The sequence below is a fragment of the Tachypleus tridentatus genome, chromosome 11 (genome assembly GCF_004210375.1).
Source record: "Tachypleus tridentatus isolate NWPU-2018 chromosome 11, ASM421037v1, whole genome shotgun sequence".
In the NCBI taxonomy this organism is placed as follows: Eukaryota; Metazoa; Arthropoda; class Merostomata; order Xiphosura; family Limulidae; genus Tachypleus; species Tachypleus tridentatus.
In genome coordinates, this window is record NC_134835.1 from 70776563 (window position 1) to 70795324 (window position 18762).

Here is an 18762-nt window from a genome sequence, read left to right on the forward strand (position 1 = left end):
TTCAACTAAGCTATTACATAAAATTTGAAAATCACATTTCCATATTCTTTATACAGTGTCAAAGAAATAACATCATGTGTAATTTCAGCAAAGTTACCGTCTTAACAGAGGCCTGAGCTCCATTTTTTGTGTTCCACAGAGAAGCTGCAATTCTTCACACATTGATACACCTTCAAAAGCCAAATAACCAATGACATCCACAGACAAAATGGAACTGAAATTGTTATAAAAATTATAAATATCTGATTAAAAATGAGAGATATCTTAAAATATTTAAGATTTTCTAAATCAAACTGCACTGAAATATAATTTATTTTCATACCTTTTGGAAAAAGATGCATACATAAATAAATCTTTCAGCATAGATTATGGTAACAAATCAAGAGGTAAATTCTCAGATGATGTAAAATGACTTTGACACTAGAAAGTACATCACAAATTTCCAAATTAGTACATTATTTCTGTATCACTTAAACCGACTATTAGCTACGTCTGTCCACATCTCAGTTTATATGTTTATTTGTTTTGAATTTTCGCACAAAGCTGAATTATGGTCATCTGTACTAGCCATCCCTAATTTACCAATGTAAGACTTGAGGAAAGACAGATAGTGATTACCAACCACTCTCAACTCTTGGACTACTCTTTTACCAATGAACAGTGAGATTAATCATCAAATAACAATGCCCCCATGGCTGAAAGGGTGAGCATGTTTGTGTAACAGGAATTCTAACCCATCATCCTCAGATTATGAGTTGAGCACCCTAATCACATGGCCATGCCAGTCCTATTTATGTGTAATAATAATAATTCATCATTCTACCAACAAGGCTGGTACTTAAGCCATTCTGCTAATCTATCTGCTTAATATATAACTTTGAATAACACACTCATGGAAACAGCATAATCCATAGGAAGTAAAGTTTGATGAAAGCCATGATTTCCTATTACTAAAAATAACTAATCTGTAAAAATGATTGTAATCTGCCTTATAATTTCAGTGATACAATATTAATATAAAGTCATAACAGTTTTATAAGTTTATTTCATGAATATTTTGTTAAAACTAAAAAAATCTTCAGTTTTTTAATTTATTTTAAATGGTACTGAAATTTACTTTCTTTTGCACTAGAAGAAACATATTTGTATTTGGTATGTTGATATACTATAATTAACAATTTCAATTCAATTTTGATGAAGCAATGCACAGTGCCCTACTCCTACAGAATTGTAATTTACTGATAAAACAGAAGTTTGTTTGCACAAAGTGTGACTACTTACCATTATTTGAAAAACTGACACAATGGTTTAAAATTCTAAATTTAAAATTACCACTTGTTCATTTCACATTTCATCATTTTTACAGTTACTATGTTTTGACTAATGATATACTTTTAAGGTTTTCATTACTATCATTTCTATGCTGACCTGATGTGATGTAGTCCAAGACTTAGGGTTGTGGCTAGACGAAGAAAGTAGGTAAGAAGCCACAGAAAGTGAGACTTATCTAGAACAGGTCCATCCTGTTTCAACAGCACTTTCTAAATATAACAAGAAGAAACACAACATGATTAGAAAATTGAACATAAATTATTTTAACATAAAAAGTATAAAATATCTTATAATGTCTATAGAGTCACATGCCTAACTTTGTCATAAAAAGATATGTGTTACTTTACTAGATCATGAAGTATAATTTTAAACTTGAAAACAAATTTCTCATAAACCTTATATGTTAAACTATTTTAATAATTATTACTGTATTCTATAAACAACATATTTCAGTTTTAAAACAGCAATTGAATTATAGTTGGGGGATTTAAATATTCAGCTCTTCAGATAAAGTTGTTCTTCTCTAAATTCAACGTATGAAAAATGTGAGGCATTTTATTGCCATTATCCAATAAATATTGATATTGAACAGTACCAACTTCCTCTTAAGTACTCCTATATAAATTACATTTCTATTGCAGCTGCTGTATATAGATCATAGCTTAACTAGAACATTTATGATTATTTCAAATATTCAAATACTTTAATTTAGTTTCTTTTATATTTCTCTTTAGTACAATAGTTCCTTTCTTTTTTGTAAGTTTGATGTGTTTCTTTTCAATTCTTTTAACTTTTGGTGGTTTTATACAATCCTCTTACTTGTCATCATCCAAATGACTGAGATATTTAATGCTAATAAACTTTAAGCAGTAACATATAGAACTATTTATATATCTTTATTCAGACCAAAAATAATTTGTAAGGCATAAATCTTGTGGTACAAACATAATGTATTTCCAATGTAATTTTTTTATGTGAAAAAGAGAAGTTAGCCTACACCTTATTCTTAGTTTAGTTCATGAATCAAATAAATGTTGTTTAATACTAATTTTTATCAAATTTAATTGAAAAATAACTAATATGTGATGTCATAAAAATAGCATTATAACATAAATTATGAAGTTTATGCAATACAGTTGCTTACCAATTTCTAGTGATTCATTATATTTTAAAATAAATATATTTTAACAAAGTCAACAGAAGCAATTACATGTATGCTTTCTTACAAAATAAGTGTTTATAAATACAGAAAACTGGTCTTGGCATTTAATCAAATGTTTGTTTCTTTTTTTGAATTTTGCACAAAGTTACACGAAGGCTATCTATGCTAGCCGTCCCTAATTTAGCAGTGTAAGACTAGAGGAAAGGCAGTTAGTCATCACCACCCACTGCCAACTCTTTTTACCAACGAATAGTGGGATTGACCATCACATTATAATAATTCCACATCTAAATAGGCGAGCATATTTGGTGTGACAGGGATTCAAACTCACGGCCGTCAGATTATGAGTCGAGTGCCTTAACTACCTGGCCATGTTGGACCTAATTAAATATGTATGTTTTGATATACAGATTGTCAATATTAACTCTTAGCTTGTGGTATATATAGGTAAAAACTGCTCATTTTCCAACAAGATTCCAATGGATGGATCTGCAAGTAATTATAGATTCATTTTGGAAATAAGGAAAGTGTTTCTGATAGATAACTGAGTATTTATAGAGTGTATGTCTAATGACTATACAAATGTAACAAGAATTACAATGATCTTTATTGTCAAGTAAACAAAATGGAAATTCTGTATACATACTTGTGCACTGGGGTCATACAGTGCAGTATGGGTCTTCATCACACCCAACACTTTACATAACCCAGCAAATAGTTGATATGGATTTTTTCTAGTACTCTGAATCATGTTATCCAGTTCTCAGTTAATACATTCATAGTGATCTATGCTACCATATCAATAAGTGGATAGGTTTTGGCCCATCTTGAGAAATAGTATTGATCATGAGTATGTTATAGTGACTTTTTGCAGTCTCTAGGAATAGACCTGCAATATCAAAGGCTATTTACCAGTGTTGAAATATCTTGACTTACCTGTGGCCAGAAAAGTCACTATCAAATGTTAGTACAAGTGCAAGTTATGTCTTGGTCTTTGTCTTCTGTGAACTCCAGAATATATTTTGCCAAGAAACTCTGGGAACTTCTAATTGCAGTACTATTAGAGAGCCACACCTTGTGAGCTGGTAACACTGTTACAGGTTATGCGCATCTGTGCTAAATTCCTCTACTAATACTGGCCAGTCTTAACCTTGTTAGATATCAAGGAGTAAAAACTTTGCTAGGTCAAGGCCCTTCAGTTGCTTATCTTGGAGCTCCTAAAGTGTTAAATTCAGCATCCATCTTTCAATGAAGTTGTTTATATCATGGCTGGTTTTCACTATGTTTGAGATGGTCATGGTTTCAACTCCAATATGGTTTCTACGAATAGGATATTACATGAATGGACAATGCCACATTGTGTGTTGAAATAGTCCACCCACACTTCAGGCAATGAACTATGACAAAGTCATATTCTTCCAACAACATTACTCAACATGCTATAAACACCTGTATATTTTTTAAAACTTCACTAACAATTACAGCAAAACATTGTTTAGCTGGATGGTGATCCTCCTGTGATACAAAGGCAAAGGCACTTTAATAAAGACAGCCACAGTAAGCAAGTATTTCTTCATCATAAAGTATCTGCTGTCATAAGCCATGAGCATATGACTAACTACCTCATATCATCCAAATGGTTAACTGTGTTGAGAGACAGACCACTTAAACTCAAAATTAGGCACAGTCTGCTCTTGGATTCATCTATTCCAAACAGTGACCTGCCTGCTGTGAAGGTTTCAAAAATTGATCCATGCCCTCTCTTGCAATTGCATTGAAAATTGAAAGTATGATTTATTTGACCTCAGTAGTTGGTCCCTGGTCCAGGGTGACATATACTCACAGCAACCCATCATACAGCTCTGTATTACCTCAGAAATCTTTCTATCCTGAATGGTGTATTGGTCCATGAATTTTAATTCTTAACCTGTGGGTACTCATTGTCTCACCTTCTGTGCAGACAACTCTGACTTTGCAGAAATAATCTACTAATGGCATGTCCAGCCTCTGTCCACTATCTACAGGATGATAAGAAACAAATTCTTAATGTCATCTATATTCGAACGAAAATCCCAACTGTTCTACTGTATCAAAGTGGCCATTTTTATTTATGTGGGGGAGAATGGAGCAGGTACCCCTTCTGTTTTCAATCATGTTTTTTTTTCTTTATTGGACAGAAGTCTATCAACCTCCATTTATCTTGCCCTGGGTTGATTATGCAGATCCTTGTCTGCAGACAAATATTCCAGTGACTGAGGGCATGAAAGAATAATCATTTTACATCTTAGGGCTACAAAAGAGGATGGACCCAAGGAAACACCGAAACTGGAAGCCAAAGGAAGTGGAGCTAGGCAGCTACCAGAAGGAGTTGTGGGGATAGAGGTGGGAGTAGATGTATACTTGTCAACTCTTTTAACCATGAAAGCTAAAAGATTTTTCAGATGATTGAAAATGACTCTGGTGAAGGCATGGAGAGATCTGTCTGCACTTCCACTGTGAAAGTGGACTGGAGTGCATCAGTACATATCCGAGATAGAGTGGGGGGAACAATAACTTCTGAGCCTTTTGGTAGGATATATTCTTCACAGTCTTCAAGCATTGCAACTCTTTCTCCTCCTGCACTTAGGGCAAAAACTAGAGTAAGAGGGGTCTGAACCACTACAGTTGATACAGTATGGTTCCATTTTGCACTTGTAAGTGTCATGGTCTTTGCTACCAGAATGAGCATATGTTATAGAACCATGACACGATGTCTTTGAGTGATCGAACTGCTGACACTGGAAACATCCAAAAGGGTTGGGAAAGTATGGCCATATCTTACAGTTAAGATAACCTACTTTCACTGTGGCAGATGGACGTGACAATGTAAATGACAAAATCAGCACATTAGTAATCATCTTTATTCTGTCTTTGTGACTATCATTCATAAGCTTAGGCCTACATGTACCACTGTGTAAATGTGTTTCTGGGAGTAGCTAAAATTAAAGAAGAAATAAACTAATTTGTTATTGCTACATTCACTAATTTTTACCTAATCATTTAAAAAAAGGTTAAGTGCAAAAACAATGTTAAAACAATATTTTGTTAAAGTGCTTGAATATACTTGAGATATCAGTGTAAGTGTTATTTTGAAAACATATAACGATATTCTTAATAAATGCGTTACAACAATTCAACATTATAAGTTTAGGCCAGTTACTAGCAAACCTATGCAAGTTACTTTGTAGTTGCTCAGTAGTTACAGTACAGTTCAAATGGTACAAATCAACTTTCATCACAAGATGTCCCATTGTGTTTCTGTTCCAGGTGGTGAATGAAATATACAGGCGCTTTCTTTCCATTTGTCAAACACATACACTTAAATTATACAATTTTTTGACTAGTTTATAGCTTAGAAGAGCTATTAAACCAATGTAACTGAGTAGCATTTCTTCATCCCTGAAAACCTAACAAGATCACAAGTATTTTTTGCTATATCTGTACAGTTTCAACTGTTACATATTTAAAAACTTTTAACTGTCTTTCATTACAGTTTTATCTTTAGTTTGTTTTAAAATGAATAGAATATCCATCTTAAATCATTCAATTCAGAAACATGTAAAATGAGTGTGTACTGCAAGTAGTTAACTACAGAAACTTTGATATATAATGTATCTTTCTGATTATGTTACAATAATGAGAAGATTTACCATCAGGTCTGTTATCAAAATGTTGAATCCACTATGAAGAAAACTTATTGTGAAGTCTTTCATGAGGTTACTGAAACAGAAAAATAGCATATTTAGCATCTAGTCAGTCAATGTGTTTAACTGCTTATGAGCACTGAATCACAAAAGGAAATATTACTTTTTCAAATGAAATATTGGTATGTAGAATATCAAAAAATGTTGAAACAGTTGCTACATATACATGTACTTATTACATTTCAGAGCACAGATATTACTAAACATTTAATTACTAAAAATATCTAACTTTAATTTCATTTACAGATAAGCTATTTCTAGTGTACAACAAATTATCCTTTTTTACTTTTGTATTCATTTTACACATTTCATCAATCACAGAACTAAAGAGACATTTTGTTCATTAGTTTTTATAATACACTGTAATGTTGCATAATGATTTGTAACAGATAAAAAAAAGGAGTTACAGGTTGCTTTGAATCAAGTTCCAAAATGAAATACAACTTCTTAATCCATTCAAAAAGTAAAATCTCACAATTTTGTTTATAGAAATGACTAATTTCACCTCTTAAAAAAGTACAATCTTACTTTACATATTCAACAGAAATTAAGAAATAACATTTTTGACTAAGAAGTACATATTATAACAAAGTATTTCAAACCTGATGTCATCGTCCGAAGGACTATGAGTTGATATATCATGTAGGATTCGCACATCTTTTCTTTTGTCCCAGACTAAATCCCTCAGAGAACTTTTGCCCTTAGCTGCAGCCGCTGCAAGAGCAGCTTCAAAGCATACAGAAGGAGAGCATTTTACTCCATAACTTGGATTGTTACTTTTTCCTTTTCTTCCAACAGGTGGGTGACTACGCTGCTTTGACTTGACGACAGATTCATCCTCATTACTGGAATCACTCTCTGCTTCTTTTAGGGAAGAGTGTACACTTCTGTGTTTAGCAGTTGCCTTTGGATGTGCTTCTCGACGATGATCATTTACTTGAATATTCTGTGGCATTTGTTTCTTGTTTTCATCATCAGAGGATGAACGGCCATTAGAGAAGCCTGATGAAGAGCTGTCTGTATTTTCAATTTGTTCTTCCTTTGAAGAATAAGTTGGTAACAACACAGCTGTGCATTCTGCCAACGAATTTTCTGCATGATCAACACCATTTTTCAAGTTTTGCTGCTCACTTCCACTTGACTTATTTGTTTCTTCATCATAAAAACTACAAGATTCCCACTTGTACAAACTGTTTTTGCTGGTGGGTGATGAAGTGCAGCTTTCAGTAGCACAAGCATCAGAAGTTTGTATAAAACCAGAGTCGCTACTGTGACTATGACTAGATTTTTTATTAGATGATTCACTGCTCAGAGTGACTGAGGAATGCTTTGAAGTATCACTTTCTGTTTCCTCCCCTGAACTCTCTGATCCTGATGACACTAATGTAAGGAGTTGTTGAATTTTGGAAATGTGCTTTAGGAAAAACAACAAAAAAAGAAGAGCATAAATAATGAATGGCATTAATTTTGAAGTATTACAACAGGTGGATTAAATTTCATTTGCACACAAATTTTCAAATGACAGATTATAACACTGCATGTAGAAAATGAACCTACACCTAGTAAAAACATAAGAATCTGTTCCACTGGATAACATTTCTTTTCAATGAACTTGCTTGATCAGAGGGAGCTGAAATTATTGTAAATGGTAAATATGCAATCTGTTAATCAGTATGAGGTACTTTATTTTATGTTACAGTTACTGGTTGAGGTACTTTATTTTACATTACAGTTACTGGTTGAGGTACATTATTTTACATTACATTTACTGACTAAGACAATTAGGTAATCTAAAATAATTAAAAAAGTCATATTTTATGATTTAAATTAATAATCTATTTAAATTTTAATTAAAATAACCCTCTCATTATATTTTATTTTTAAAATAAGCATATACAAAATTTCATTGGGCTTATATGTATATATGTCTAATTATTAATTAGTTATTTTTTGTTTATCATGTGTACTTGTTATCAAAATTTATTTCTATCTACAATCTAGTGAAGAGTTTTTGCAAACATAATGACTTGTCTGAATTAAAATATTATTTTAAGTTTAATAATTATAAATTTGTAAAATGCAGATTGAAAAATAAATGTGTTAGGCAACACAGGTAAATATAAATCACTTAATAATGCACTAAATCATGATTTGTCAAAATAAAAGTCACTTAATAATGCACTAAATCATGATTTGCCAAAATAAAAATCACTTAATAATGCACTAAATCATGATTTGTGAAAATAAAAATCACTTAATAATGCACTAAATCATGATTTGTCAAAAAAGTTGTTAAACATAAATTACAACCATTTCATCAATAAAATTTCCTAAGCAACAAAAACTTAACCAAGTTTTAAACTGATTGCTTTTAAATCAACTACACTTTTTCCAACTGTGAAGTACAATAGTATAATTTACAGATATAAACTATTGACTATTATTTCACATAACTGAAAGGTGACACATTTATCAGTTGATACTAACATGTGAAAATTTGGTATACAGTTCTACATAACAAAATATACTTCACTGACTTTGCCTAAACACTGGATCTCAACTACAATTTTAACCATATGATCAACTAATCATTCATTCTTTAACAACAATTTATACAGGAGGATATCAAGAATAATAAAATTACATTTCATAAAACTGAAGAATGATAACAGTGGCAACAAATTAAATTTGATGTGAACTAGAAAACAAGTGTTTACATTCTATTTCACCAGTGAGTTCAATAGGTTCAACACAACACTTTATAAGTACAAAGTTATACTAGCTAATTTGCTGGAGTATCCTTATACTGTTACACAACATCAGTGCCACTTATAAAGATTATCATTTCAGGAAAGTTAACATTAATATTTATCTTGACTGTCACTATAGGTATTCTTCAACACTAGCTTTGCTCATCTAAGCATTGGTCTTGCATGTTCCAGTGTTTAATATCCCAGCTAATACTGCAATAATGTTTTTTTGACTTACACCAGCTCTTAGTGAGGAGGCAGGGTGTCAGCAGAGGTAAGTATGTTTAGGAAGATAGCATTTTCTTAAACCAAAAATGTATTTCCAATAATACTTACCATCTGCTGACACTATAGCTATAATCCCACATAGAAAAGATAGAGGGGCCATTGCAGGCACAATCCATAAAGAAAGCATCTTCATAGAACAGGGGAATACAAAAATAATAAACACGGCCAGCAGAGAAGCTTCTGCAAGTTAGGACAAGCAGTTAACCAAGATATCCTGTCATATTGGTTTACACTGAATTTTTGAATGCACTGCATAATTCTTCCAGTCAGGCTTAGAGCTGTCATCTGTCTACCATTTCTGATGATGCTTTCTTTATCACCAAAACGTTTTATACCAAACTCCTTCAGTAATAAGCTTTCAATAATACAGTTACAATTTTTCCTATGAATCCATATTGAAATTTGAAGGGTGACACTTTACAAAAAATTTATGAATACAAAAAATAACAGTATCATTTAATACAATGCTCAAAGTACCTGCACATCATGCTACATTAGAAAGGTAAGAAACAGTCACAAGTGTGAGGTGAAGGTCATAAAAAAAATAAGTTTCCAAATATCACAAGAAAATTAACTATAAATTATTATTTTTTCTCTTATTTAAGTTGTTTATTGTACATTGTAATTATAAAATAGTAATTACAAAATGCTAACTTATTTATAAATTATTTATTTCACTTAAATTTTATAATGATTTAAATAATTTAATACACAGATAACAAATTGTTAATAAGTTCCAATTTTGCATGTATTCCGAAGTAAGATGAGCTTCCTTTGTGTCACAGAGGAAGCCAATGTAACATTCAATATATGTTGTTTTTTTTAAATACAAGTATGAATTTGAATTTTTTTTATTCAGAAAATTATTTGTGTAAGAAGCATTTTATGTGTTAAAGACTATATTATGTAACAAAAATGTTTTTAGTTAGAAATAAAGTCTTTTCTAGTAGGAAAACAGCTAATATCAATTAAAAAAAAAAAGCATTTTGCAATTTCTAGTCCAGATTCTTCCCAATAGTGCTTTTGCCCATACAAAATGATTACTGATTATGTATGGTATAGTAGAGTGCTTCCATATGAATCAACTGCAAGTTCATAATCTCATATTTAGTTGATACTTAAAAACTAAATTTTTTTAAACCATACTTAGGAGAAGCACTATTTCCATTGATTGCATGCCTTTGACTACTAGTAGAATCCCATGAAGGCTGATGCCACTCTGACTGATATTTGGGAAGAGAAACCAGGGACCAAAGTTTGAGGGCTCCCAATTTTGCTTTCTTCTCCAAGAGTGGACGAACCCATTCTAACAACCTGGAAGAAAAGCCTTTATCCACCACCTCAGTGACTGGAAACTGAGTGTAGTAAGGACTCTCTAGCTCCAAAAGTAGAATATTGTGTGAGGGATAAATTTTTAAAAGCAGACAAATCCCAATTTATTCAATCAATCTGATGATTGGAAGGGACAGGCAGAATCTCCTTTAGTTTTACTCATGGCAGTATATGAGTGGTTATCCATGATAATATGTTAATACCATCTTTTAAATACCTAGATGGTCTTATAGAACACATCAATTTTTCAGAGTCTGTTGTAACCAGCAGTAAGAGTAATCAAATGGGTTGCTAGTGTGGAACAGGGTTGAAAGAAGCACACTGTCTGGGGAGCACTCACCACAAAGTGGGAAGAAACCAGTGAAAGCAAGATTTAAGGGACCCTTGAAAACAGAGACAAGATTGTGACAAAAGTACTTCCCCCTCCTTGTTATCCAGAAGATGTTAAAACAGCCATAGGGTAATAGAAAACTCCCAGAAGAAAGCTACCCAATCATGTAAATAATGTGAGAGAATATCTTTTGGAGAAGTTTGAATACCAATCCATAAAATGTTCCCCACTGAATAAAAGAACTGGACAGCAAAAGAAAAATGTGCTGAACCTGATGACATGAATTTAGAAGATACCTCATCTGTAAAGAACAAAATATGCAAAATGGATATCAGTGAATCCATCTCTAAAGAAATGGGGAAAATCAAGAGATGCTTAACAATCTCAATGAATTTAGAGTCCAGTTGATCACTACAAAAGAAGGTAAAGCAGATCACAAACATTTCCAAGCCTGACAGTACAAAACAAATTACCAGAGTACAATCAATTGCATTGGTGAGAATTAGATGTCAAAAGAATTGTAGATATGGATGTATCCTCCTTTCTAATTACCAGACTCAGAAAGAAAGAATTTATCAGGATATGGTAGGGCCTAAGGGGAGAATGTTCTAGAAGCATGCCAACAGCTGCAACTGATAGCATCAACATATTAGCAGCCAAAAAATATACTTCCACCAAAAGGCATAAAATCAAAACAGGCAAACAGTCAAACAAGGGAACAAGGTCTACCTATTCTGTCTCATAATAAAACATTGAAACTCCCAGTCTGAACTGGGAAAATCGGGTAAAGGAATAGAAACTAAATGATCTCTCCCAACTTTTCCACCAACAACGGGGTAGTAAACTCAAAGTGGACAAACAAAAGCCCCAAACTCTCACAAACCCATATGAGTAATTGAAGAAAAGAAGTAGGAGTTTGATCCAAACCAGACTCATGAGAAGTTGACTTAGTAAAGAAAGTAATCTGAAAATAGAATTGAAAATCTCCCTGAGATCAACAAAAAAGATAACTTCAGAAGCCCAGGACAAAACACTCCAAGCCAAATGAAGGTTTCTATTTCTCAATGGATCAAAACATGGACAGCTCCTACCATAAGTGATCCTCCCTCCTGACCATAGAGAGACACTAGATAACAAAGGAGGAGAGGTCAGATTTTGTGCCTTGGTGAAAACAGGAATTCATACCTATAAATATCACATCCAACTGATTTTAGGTATTTTTAGTTTGTTTTTTTAATTATAATTATACTGAAACTGAATCCACAAGGTAGCATAAAAATAGCAATCCAAACATCGAGTAACACTTTGCCAGAGAAAACTGTGACTAACATTTTGTCAACAGAACACAATTACATTATTTAAGTAATGCTCTTATATACAGTACCAGGATAGAGGGCACATCGACGAGGGTGGGGAAATTTGCAAGTTAGGTGTTACTAAAAGCATTTAAATGAGGTGTAAAAGACTGGAGCATACAAGATCAATGCTTATACAAACAAAGTCAATGTCAAAGAATAGCTATAGTGTCAACAGATGGTAAGTGTGTTTTGGAACTTAGTAGACTCATCTAACAAGAAATAGGGTGATAGTTAGGGAAAACCATTTAGGTATGGGAAAATGACACAGCTTCCCTGTTCATGCTTAATATAATTTGTTTATTTTGGGAACATTATATACATAAAATGTGTAGTTTAAGCTATCTGAATGGTTATTAAGTAATATAGGAAATAAGCAGAGTAAATGCTCCCAATATAGACTGATTTTTATGTTTTCACTTATAAACCACTGACTGCTGATTTGCCATACAGAGTACAGTGCATCTCTGGCAGATGAATGAAAATGTGCTGAAAAAATGCACATCTCACAAAATTTCTGAATGTGTTTAAAGCAGCTGCAGTCAAAAAATAAAAAACCCAAGAGTGTCCAGTTGGTCCCTGGAACACCAAGAAACGTTGCCACCCCTCTATTGGGATTTAAATGATGTTCCTTGTGGTAACTTGCATACTTTGTACATTAAAATACAAAAGAGAAATTTACCTGATCCTTATATAGAAGAGCAATCAGCTGTACAATAGATAAAGTCCATTTCTCCTGAAAATGGATATCATAAACTTACTTTAAAGATAATACAAAATGAAATTAGCATTTTTATATTTTGGAACTGTGGATTAAAACAACAAAAATATCATAGATGTTAATATTCAGATATTAATATTTAATTTAAATTAAAGGACATTGTAATGTCAACAGTTAAACAGATTTATATTAAATTAGGAATACATAGTTACTGAAGCAGACATTTAAATAATAATAAAATTAAAGTTTGAAGAAAAGTAAACAACTGTAATATTATGCATTGTATAAAACTTCAGACAGGTTAAAACTTTAAAGCTTATCAGGAATAAATTAGCAGGATAAGCTTGTTATGTGCATAATACAGTAAATAATTTTTCAGCAAAACTAATTCAATTTAGGAAAATAAGAATATTCCTAAGCTCACCCATGTATAAAGCTCTTTAGCTGAATCAAAAGTTATACATGTATAGGTAGAAATTAATTAAAAGAGTAAGACGTTTCTCTAAATATGTAAAAAAACAGCTGGTTTGGGTTGAGAAAACTTTTATATAGAGGAGCAAACAATGTTTTGACCTACTTTGGTCATCGACAGGTTCACAAAGAAAGAAAGAGGTAACTGACTGATGGCTGACCATATGTTCGAAGGGTGTTGTGTAACTGAGTGTAGGAATGTAGAGGGCGTGCTTACTTAGATGTTTGATTATATTTATTAATATAGGTATAAAGGTGTTCTTTTGTATTGGTTTATTTTGGGCTTGAATTGTTGTATACGTAAGGCTTCTTTAATTTTGCGTTTATTTATGTTTGTTTCTTTATTTAGTATTTGAGTGTTTTCTATAGTTATGTTGTGTTTATTTGACTTGTAGTGTTCGAAGACATGTGAAGGTGACTTTTTAAGGTTCTTTGAATCTGGTTTCCATTTTTCTACTTGTTTCTCCAATATAGAAGTCGTGGCAGTTATCACTTTGTATTTTATAAATAATGTTGGTGTGGTGTTTGTCAGTGTAGTTTTTACATAGTATAGACCTCAGTTTTGTGCCTGGTTTTTGAACAAATTTGGTATTAACTGGAATGTCATATTTTGTTACTAGTTTTTGCCAAATGTTGGTTATTTTTCTGCTGATGTCAGGAATATATGGTATGCAGCAGTACATGGTTTCGTGATATTTTGATTCGTGAGAGATATTTACTTTTGTTGGTTGATTTTGCTTTTTTGTCTAAGTGTGTATATATAATTTTTTCTATGGTTTGTGGCAGAAACTTATTGATCTTGATGAAGCATTGTTTTATTTTGTCTAATTCGTTGTTAATTTTATCTGGTGAGCATAATTTTATGGCTGTGTCTATTTGGTTTTTTAGTATGTTGAATTTTTGTGTTGTTTCATGTGCCATTTGTTTGTATATAGTTGTAGTTGTTGAACATGAAGTTTGTCTTCATCGTGGTGAATTCTACGAGGGTTGATAATTGGTTGCTGGGAATGTCTATTGATGGGTTATGGTCTCGGATAAAGAGTTCTAAGGCTGTCTTGCAGGCTTCAGCTGTTGGGACTTCTGTAAAGAGGGATATAATATTGAAACTGGCCATTAAGGCTTTATGATCAAGTTGATTAAGATTAGACTTGAAATTTAAAGTCTTTGATAAATGTGCTGGCTGATGTTACATATTTGGAGAATGCCCATGCTATGTATTTACCAAGATTATAATTAAACGATTCATATGAGGACATTATTGGTCATAATGGACAATCTGGTTTATGAGGTTTGGGGATACCATATACTTGTGGTATGCGTGAGTCGAACTTGCGTAGGTAGGAATAAAGTGTTTTTGAAATTGTGTTGGCTTTTTTTCATTTTAGCACTTTGTTTAGTTGTGTTTCATGTGTCGACATTTCTTTGTTTCCAATGAATACTTTCAAACACGTTTTGAACCACTGTCATACAAAGTATTTTTATTGGAAGTTATTTTACATCATTTTTAGAAATTTCTGAGGTTGTTCATTCTAAGGATATGAACAGTTGATGTCTCTTTAATATAACTAACATTGTAAAACTGAATACAATCTTATAAATAAATTTTAATTTAGAAGTTCAGATCATTGATTTCAAAAGAAAGGACAATGTGCCTTATTAATGTTACTTAATATATCTCAATGAGTTAACTCCAATTTTTGTGTAAACCAAACACTGAAGAAACCCACAAAAAATAAACAAGGTCAACAGGTCATGAGGGAAATGTGTAAAGAAGCTGAAATTAATAAATTACATTATGAAAATATAAATACAAACAGTATTAGTGACATACATGTTAACAAAGTTAAGAATGTAATAAGAAAAACACTGAATTATAAATTATATTTGCCACCTAGATCTTAATGCAAATACATTGTACATAAATGGAAAGATAAATAAAAAACATCGAAATAAACAAAATACTATAGTTTAGAATAAAAACAATATTCTCAATGAAATGACCAAGATAGCTTTGGAAAGCTTTTCAATCATGTAGATAGTATTATTTTACAGATTTGCATGAAGAAATAAAATACACAGCAATGTTTTAATTCCATACCTTGTGTTTGTTGTTCACCAGCAACAACAGAGCTTCATCCAGTCCTTGAACAAATAAATTCCTAAAAAATAATTTCAATCTGTATTAAACACTCTCAAAGTATTCACCTAAAAGTGAAGCATTTTCTAATAAACTTAAGAAATGGACTAATTATATACAATGGGCTATGAATATCTGACTACTCTAATGTAAACAATAACATTTTAGCACATACATAAGCTTTGGGCCTTCTTATTTGTTATATCTTCAAAATTTTACTAATTCCAATAGATTAAATGTGGGTAGGCAAATGTTTTTTGCAACATTGAAGTTACCCAACAACATTGATTATATGTTACTGACCTTATGATTTTTCAGAAATCAGAGAATTACAAATCAAAAGCCATGCAAATAAGAAATTGTGGTGCATATTAAAATACAATCTTAAATATTTTGCAGGAATTTTAAATTTGTAACTTTAAGTGTACAATATGTCTACAAACTTTAAATTTCTCTAATACAAACTCTCATGTCAAAAGAACAATGAACTACTACAAATCTTAACTTTCATGTTAAAATTTCATGCTTCACAATTAGAAAAGATTTATTAAGAAAATTATGATCCATGACCAGTTAGGAATTTCCATTATTATGCTATGATAAAGTACCCTATAATGTAATAAACAAAGCTGGTGATGATTAGGATTTGCATACTCTGTAGCATAGACTATTACAGCAATTCTAAATCTATTAATACAAAACACTATACCTTTTGTCTTATAAGTTAGGAGGAAAACTCAGAGCAACAGTTCCTATAATTAATTTTTTATTAAATAGCAACTCAAATCAGTTATTTTTCAAAATCTATTAAATATGACTTCAAGAGGCTGTAAAAAAATACACAAAATATGTAACTTTCACTAAATAATTGTGAAGGAACATTTTGTATTTTGTGATGTATATGTTATTTTATCTTGTTATCAACCATCAAAATAGATTTAGGTGTTTTATTTATTTTGGTTTGGTTATTTCTTTGAAAGTTAATGATGCAAAACATAACCAAAACTTGTTACCTACCACACAAGCTTATTTTGAATGTTCTGCCATTCCAGAAATACACTTTCATCTACACCATATTTAACAGTGTCAATTTTATCGGGTATGTGAAGAATATTTCTCAGTAACAGAAGACAGTTATTCACAAAGGTAGACCCAGATTCTTTAAGAGATGAGCCTTCTTTTTCCTGTCAGAAAGTCCAAAATAAAAAATGGAAAAGCAGCATTGTTCTTAAGCAAACTATTAAGACAGCTACTAAACAGTTGGCTTGCTATGTTGGTTGCAATAAAAGTAAAACCTTTTGCTTTTTCTTGGTACTTGTGAGTGACATTTAGAAAAAACAATGTTTAAGATTATTCCAATGAAATCTAACCATAGATAATTTATTTATTTATCTGTCATGAAAAGCTATCTTATTTTAATTTACATCTTAAGTTTATACTTAATATTTTGAAAGCAGATTTTGCCACTAAAGATGAAAATTAAGTTACTTGTAACATGACAGAAATAAATTTTTGTAATACAAGTTAAACATCATTATAACTACCAGAATTCTTATATGGCTCTAAAAATATATCAAACTGGCAAGAATCTCAAGTGTTTTACAGTTTATTTTTTTACCCAATCAGCTTTCATTCAGGAATGAGATAATAAAAATTATCTATAATAAATAATAAAATATAATGAAGTTGAAAAAAAAACATTGAGCAAATTTTAAACTAGGCCAACAAGAAGCCAGTGAAAAAAATCCTACCGTAAGAAGTGTATCCTTAATGCTTTTGATAACTGCAGCAGTGGAACGTACATCAAGGAAAGCTTTTCTTCCTTCCAAAAGGCAGTGATGGAGTTTAATTATGGTACTTTTTCCTGAGGGTGTTTTGGAAGCTATGTCAACAGGAACTAAGCATTCAAGAGGAAGTGTAAGATTCACCAACAACCTGACAAAAAAAGAATAAACTATTATAACTAAGAACAAGAAATATATTTAAACATCTTCTAGTTATAAGAACTTTTGTTATATTGTTGTAGCATTGTTGGCCACTTATTGTAATTTGTTGAAAATAAATCATGTGTAGTTCATGTAATTATAATAAATTATTTTATTTCCTCCTTTAACATTTCTAAAAACTTGAACACTACCATAAACTGTTGTAGACCTAGATTATAAATTACATTAACTAACGTGAAACAAATAAACCATACTTGTACAAAGTAACCAGAACAGTTAATACAATTACTGATTCATTATTTATGTTGAAATTGCTCTTTACAATTGACAACTATCTTGTATTTATAACTTAGTTGTGAATATACAAGATAAAACTCAATGTCACATCCTTAGAAATTTTTAGGCATTCTCTACCCTTTAGCTAATAAACAAATTATAATATTAAAAATACAGTTTACAACATTTTTCTGAAGATCAAAGAGTGTAAAGAAATACAAAATAAAAACTCCATAACAATCTATAGTTATCAAATATTCCAATAAGGGTAATGAAAATCTGTATGTTACACATAACTTTTAACAAAGTTAAATAATCTTATTATTTTAATGTTTTAATTAATGTTAGCTTTCAGAAGGAATGAAACTTCTGTAGGATGTTAAATATGCATTTACCCACCTCACAGCCACTTTAAAAATGTCCTTGTCATATTTTTCATGGACTAAAATTGGAACTAAATCCTATAAAAACATGAAAAAATCAAAGTAAAACACAAAAAAGAAATATGAAATTTAATTTATGTAGTGAAGAAGCTTAGATTGAATTCATTTTTAAATTTTTCAGAAAATTCAATATATATACAGCTAGCCTAAATGATAATAATGAAGTTAAAGGTTTCAACAAACATATATATTTTAGTAGTAAAGATATAAATTGTTACACTACATTTTAAACACGGGTACAGTTAGATGTGGTTTTCAGCTCCCAGTTTGAAAATAATTTTGTAGAATAAAAATGTATATAAAAATTAATGTTTGAGACAAATTTTGATTCCAAATAACCTTGCATAAAATTTTTAAAAATTAGAAATTTATTCCACTTTATATTTATTTAAAATATAAATGATCTTATGTACATGTATCTTTTGTGTCAGAAAATTCAGCCCTCTATCTATTCATTTGTTTGTAGTTAAGATTA

General features: G+C 31.2%; 1 protein-coding gene across 4 annotated transcripts in view; it reads right to left on the reverse strand.

Moving 5' to 3' along the window:
- Window positions 1–18762, reverse strand: part of LOC143232415 (protein timeless-like) — a 75460-nt gene that overhangs the window by 35716 nt on the left and 20982 nt on the right. For all 4 annotated transcript variants that reach the window (XM_076467860.1, XM_076467859.1, XM_076467861.1 and 1 more), the window contains exons 3-11: window positions 18244–18305; window positions 17374–17557; window positions 16640–16806; window positions 15584–15644; window positions 12976–13029; window positions 6840–7651; window positions 6184–6253; window positions 1429–1541; window positions 98–214 (exon numbers count right to left, since the gene is read on the reverse strand). In XM_076467860.1, the coding sequence (XP_076323975.1) occupies window positions 98–214; window positions 1429–1541; window positions 6184–6253; window positions 6840–7651; window positions 12976–13029; window positions 15584–15644; window positions 16640–16806; window positions 17374–17557; window positions 18244–18305 (1640 nt within the window). The remainder of the gene's footprint in view (window positions 1–97; window positions 215–1428; window positions 1542–6183; window positions 6254–6839; window positions 7652–12975; window positions 13030–15583; window positions 15645–16639; window positions 16807–17373; window positions 17558–18243; window positions 18306–18762) is intronic.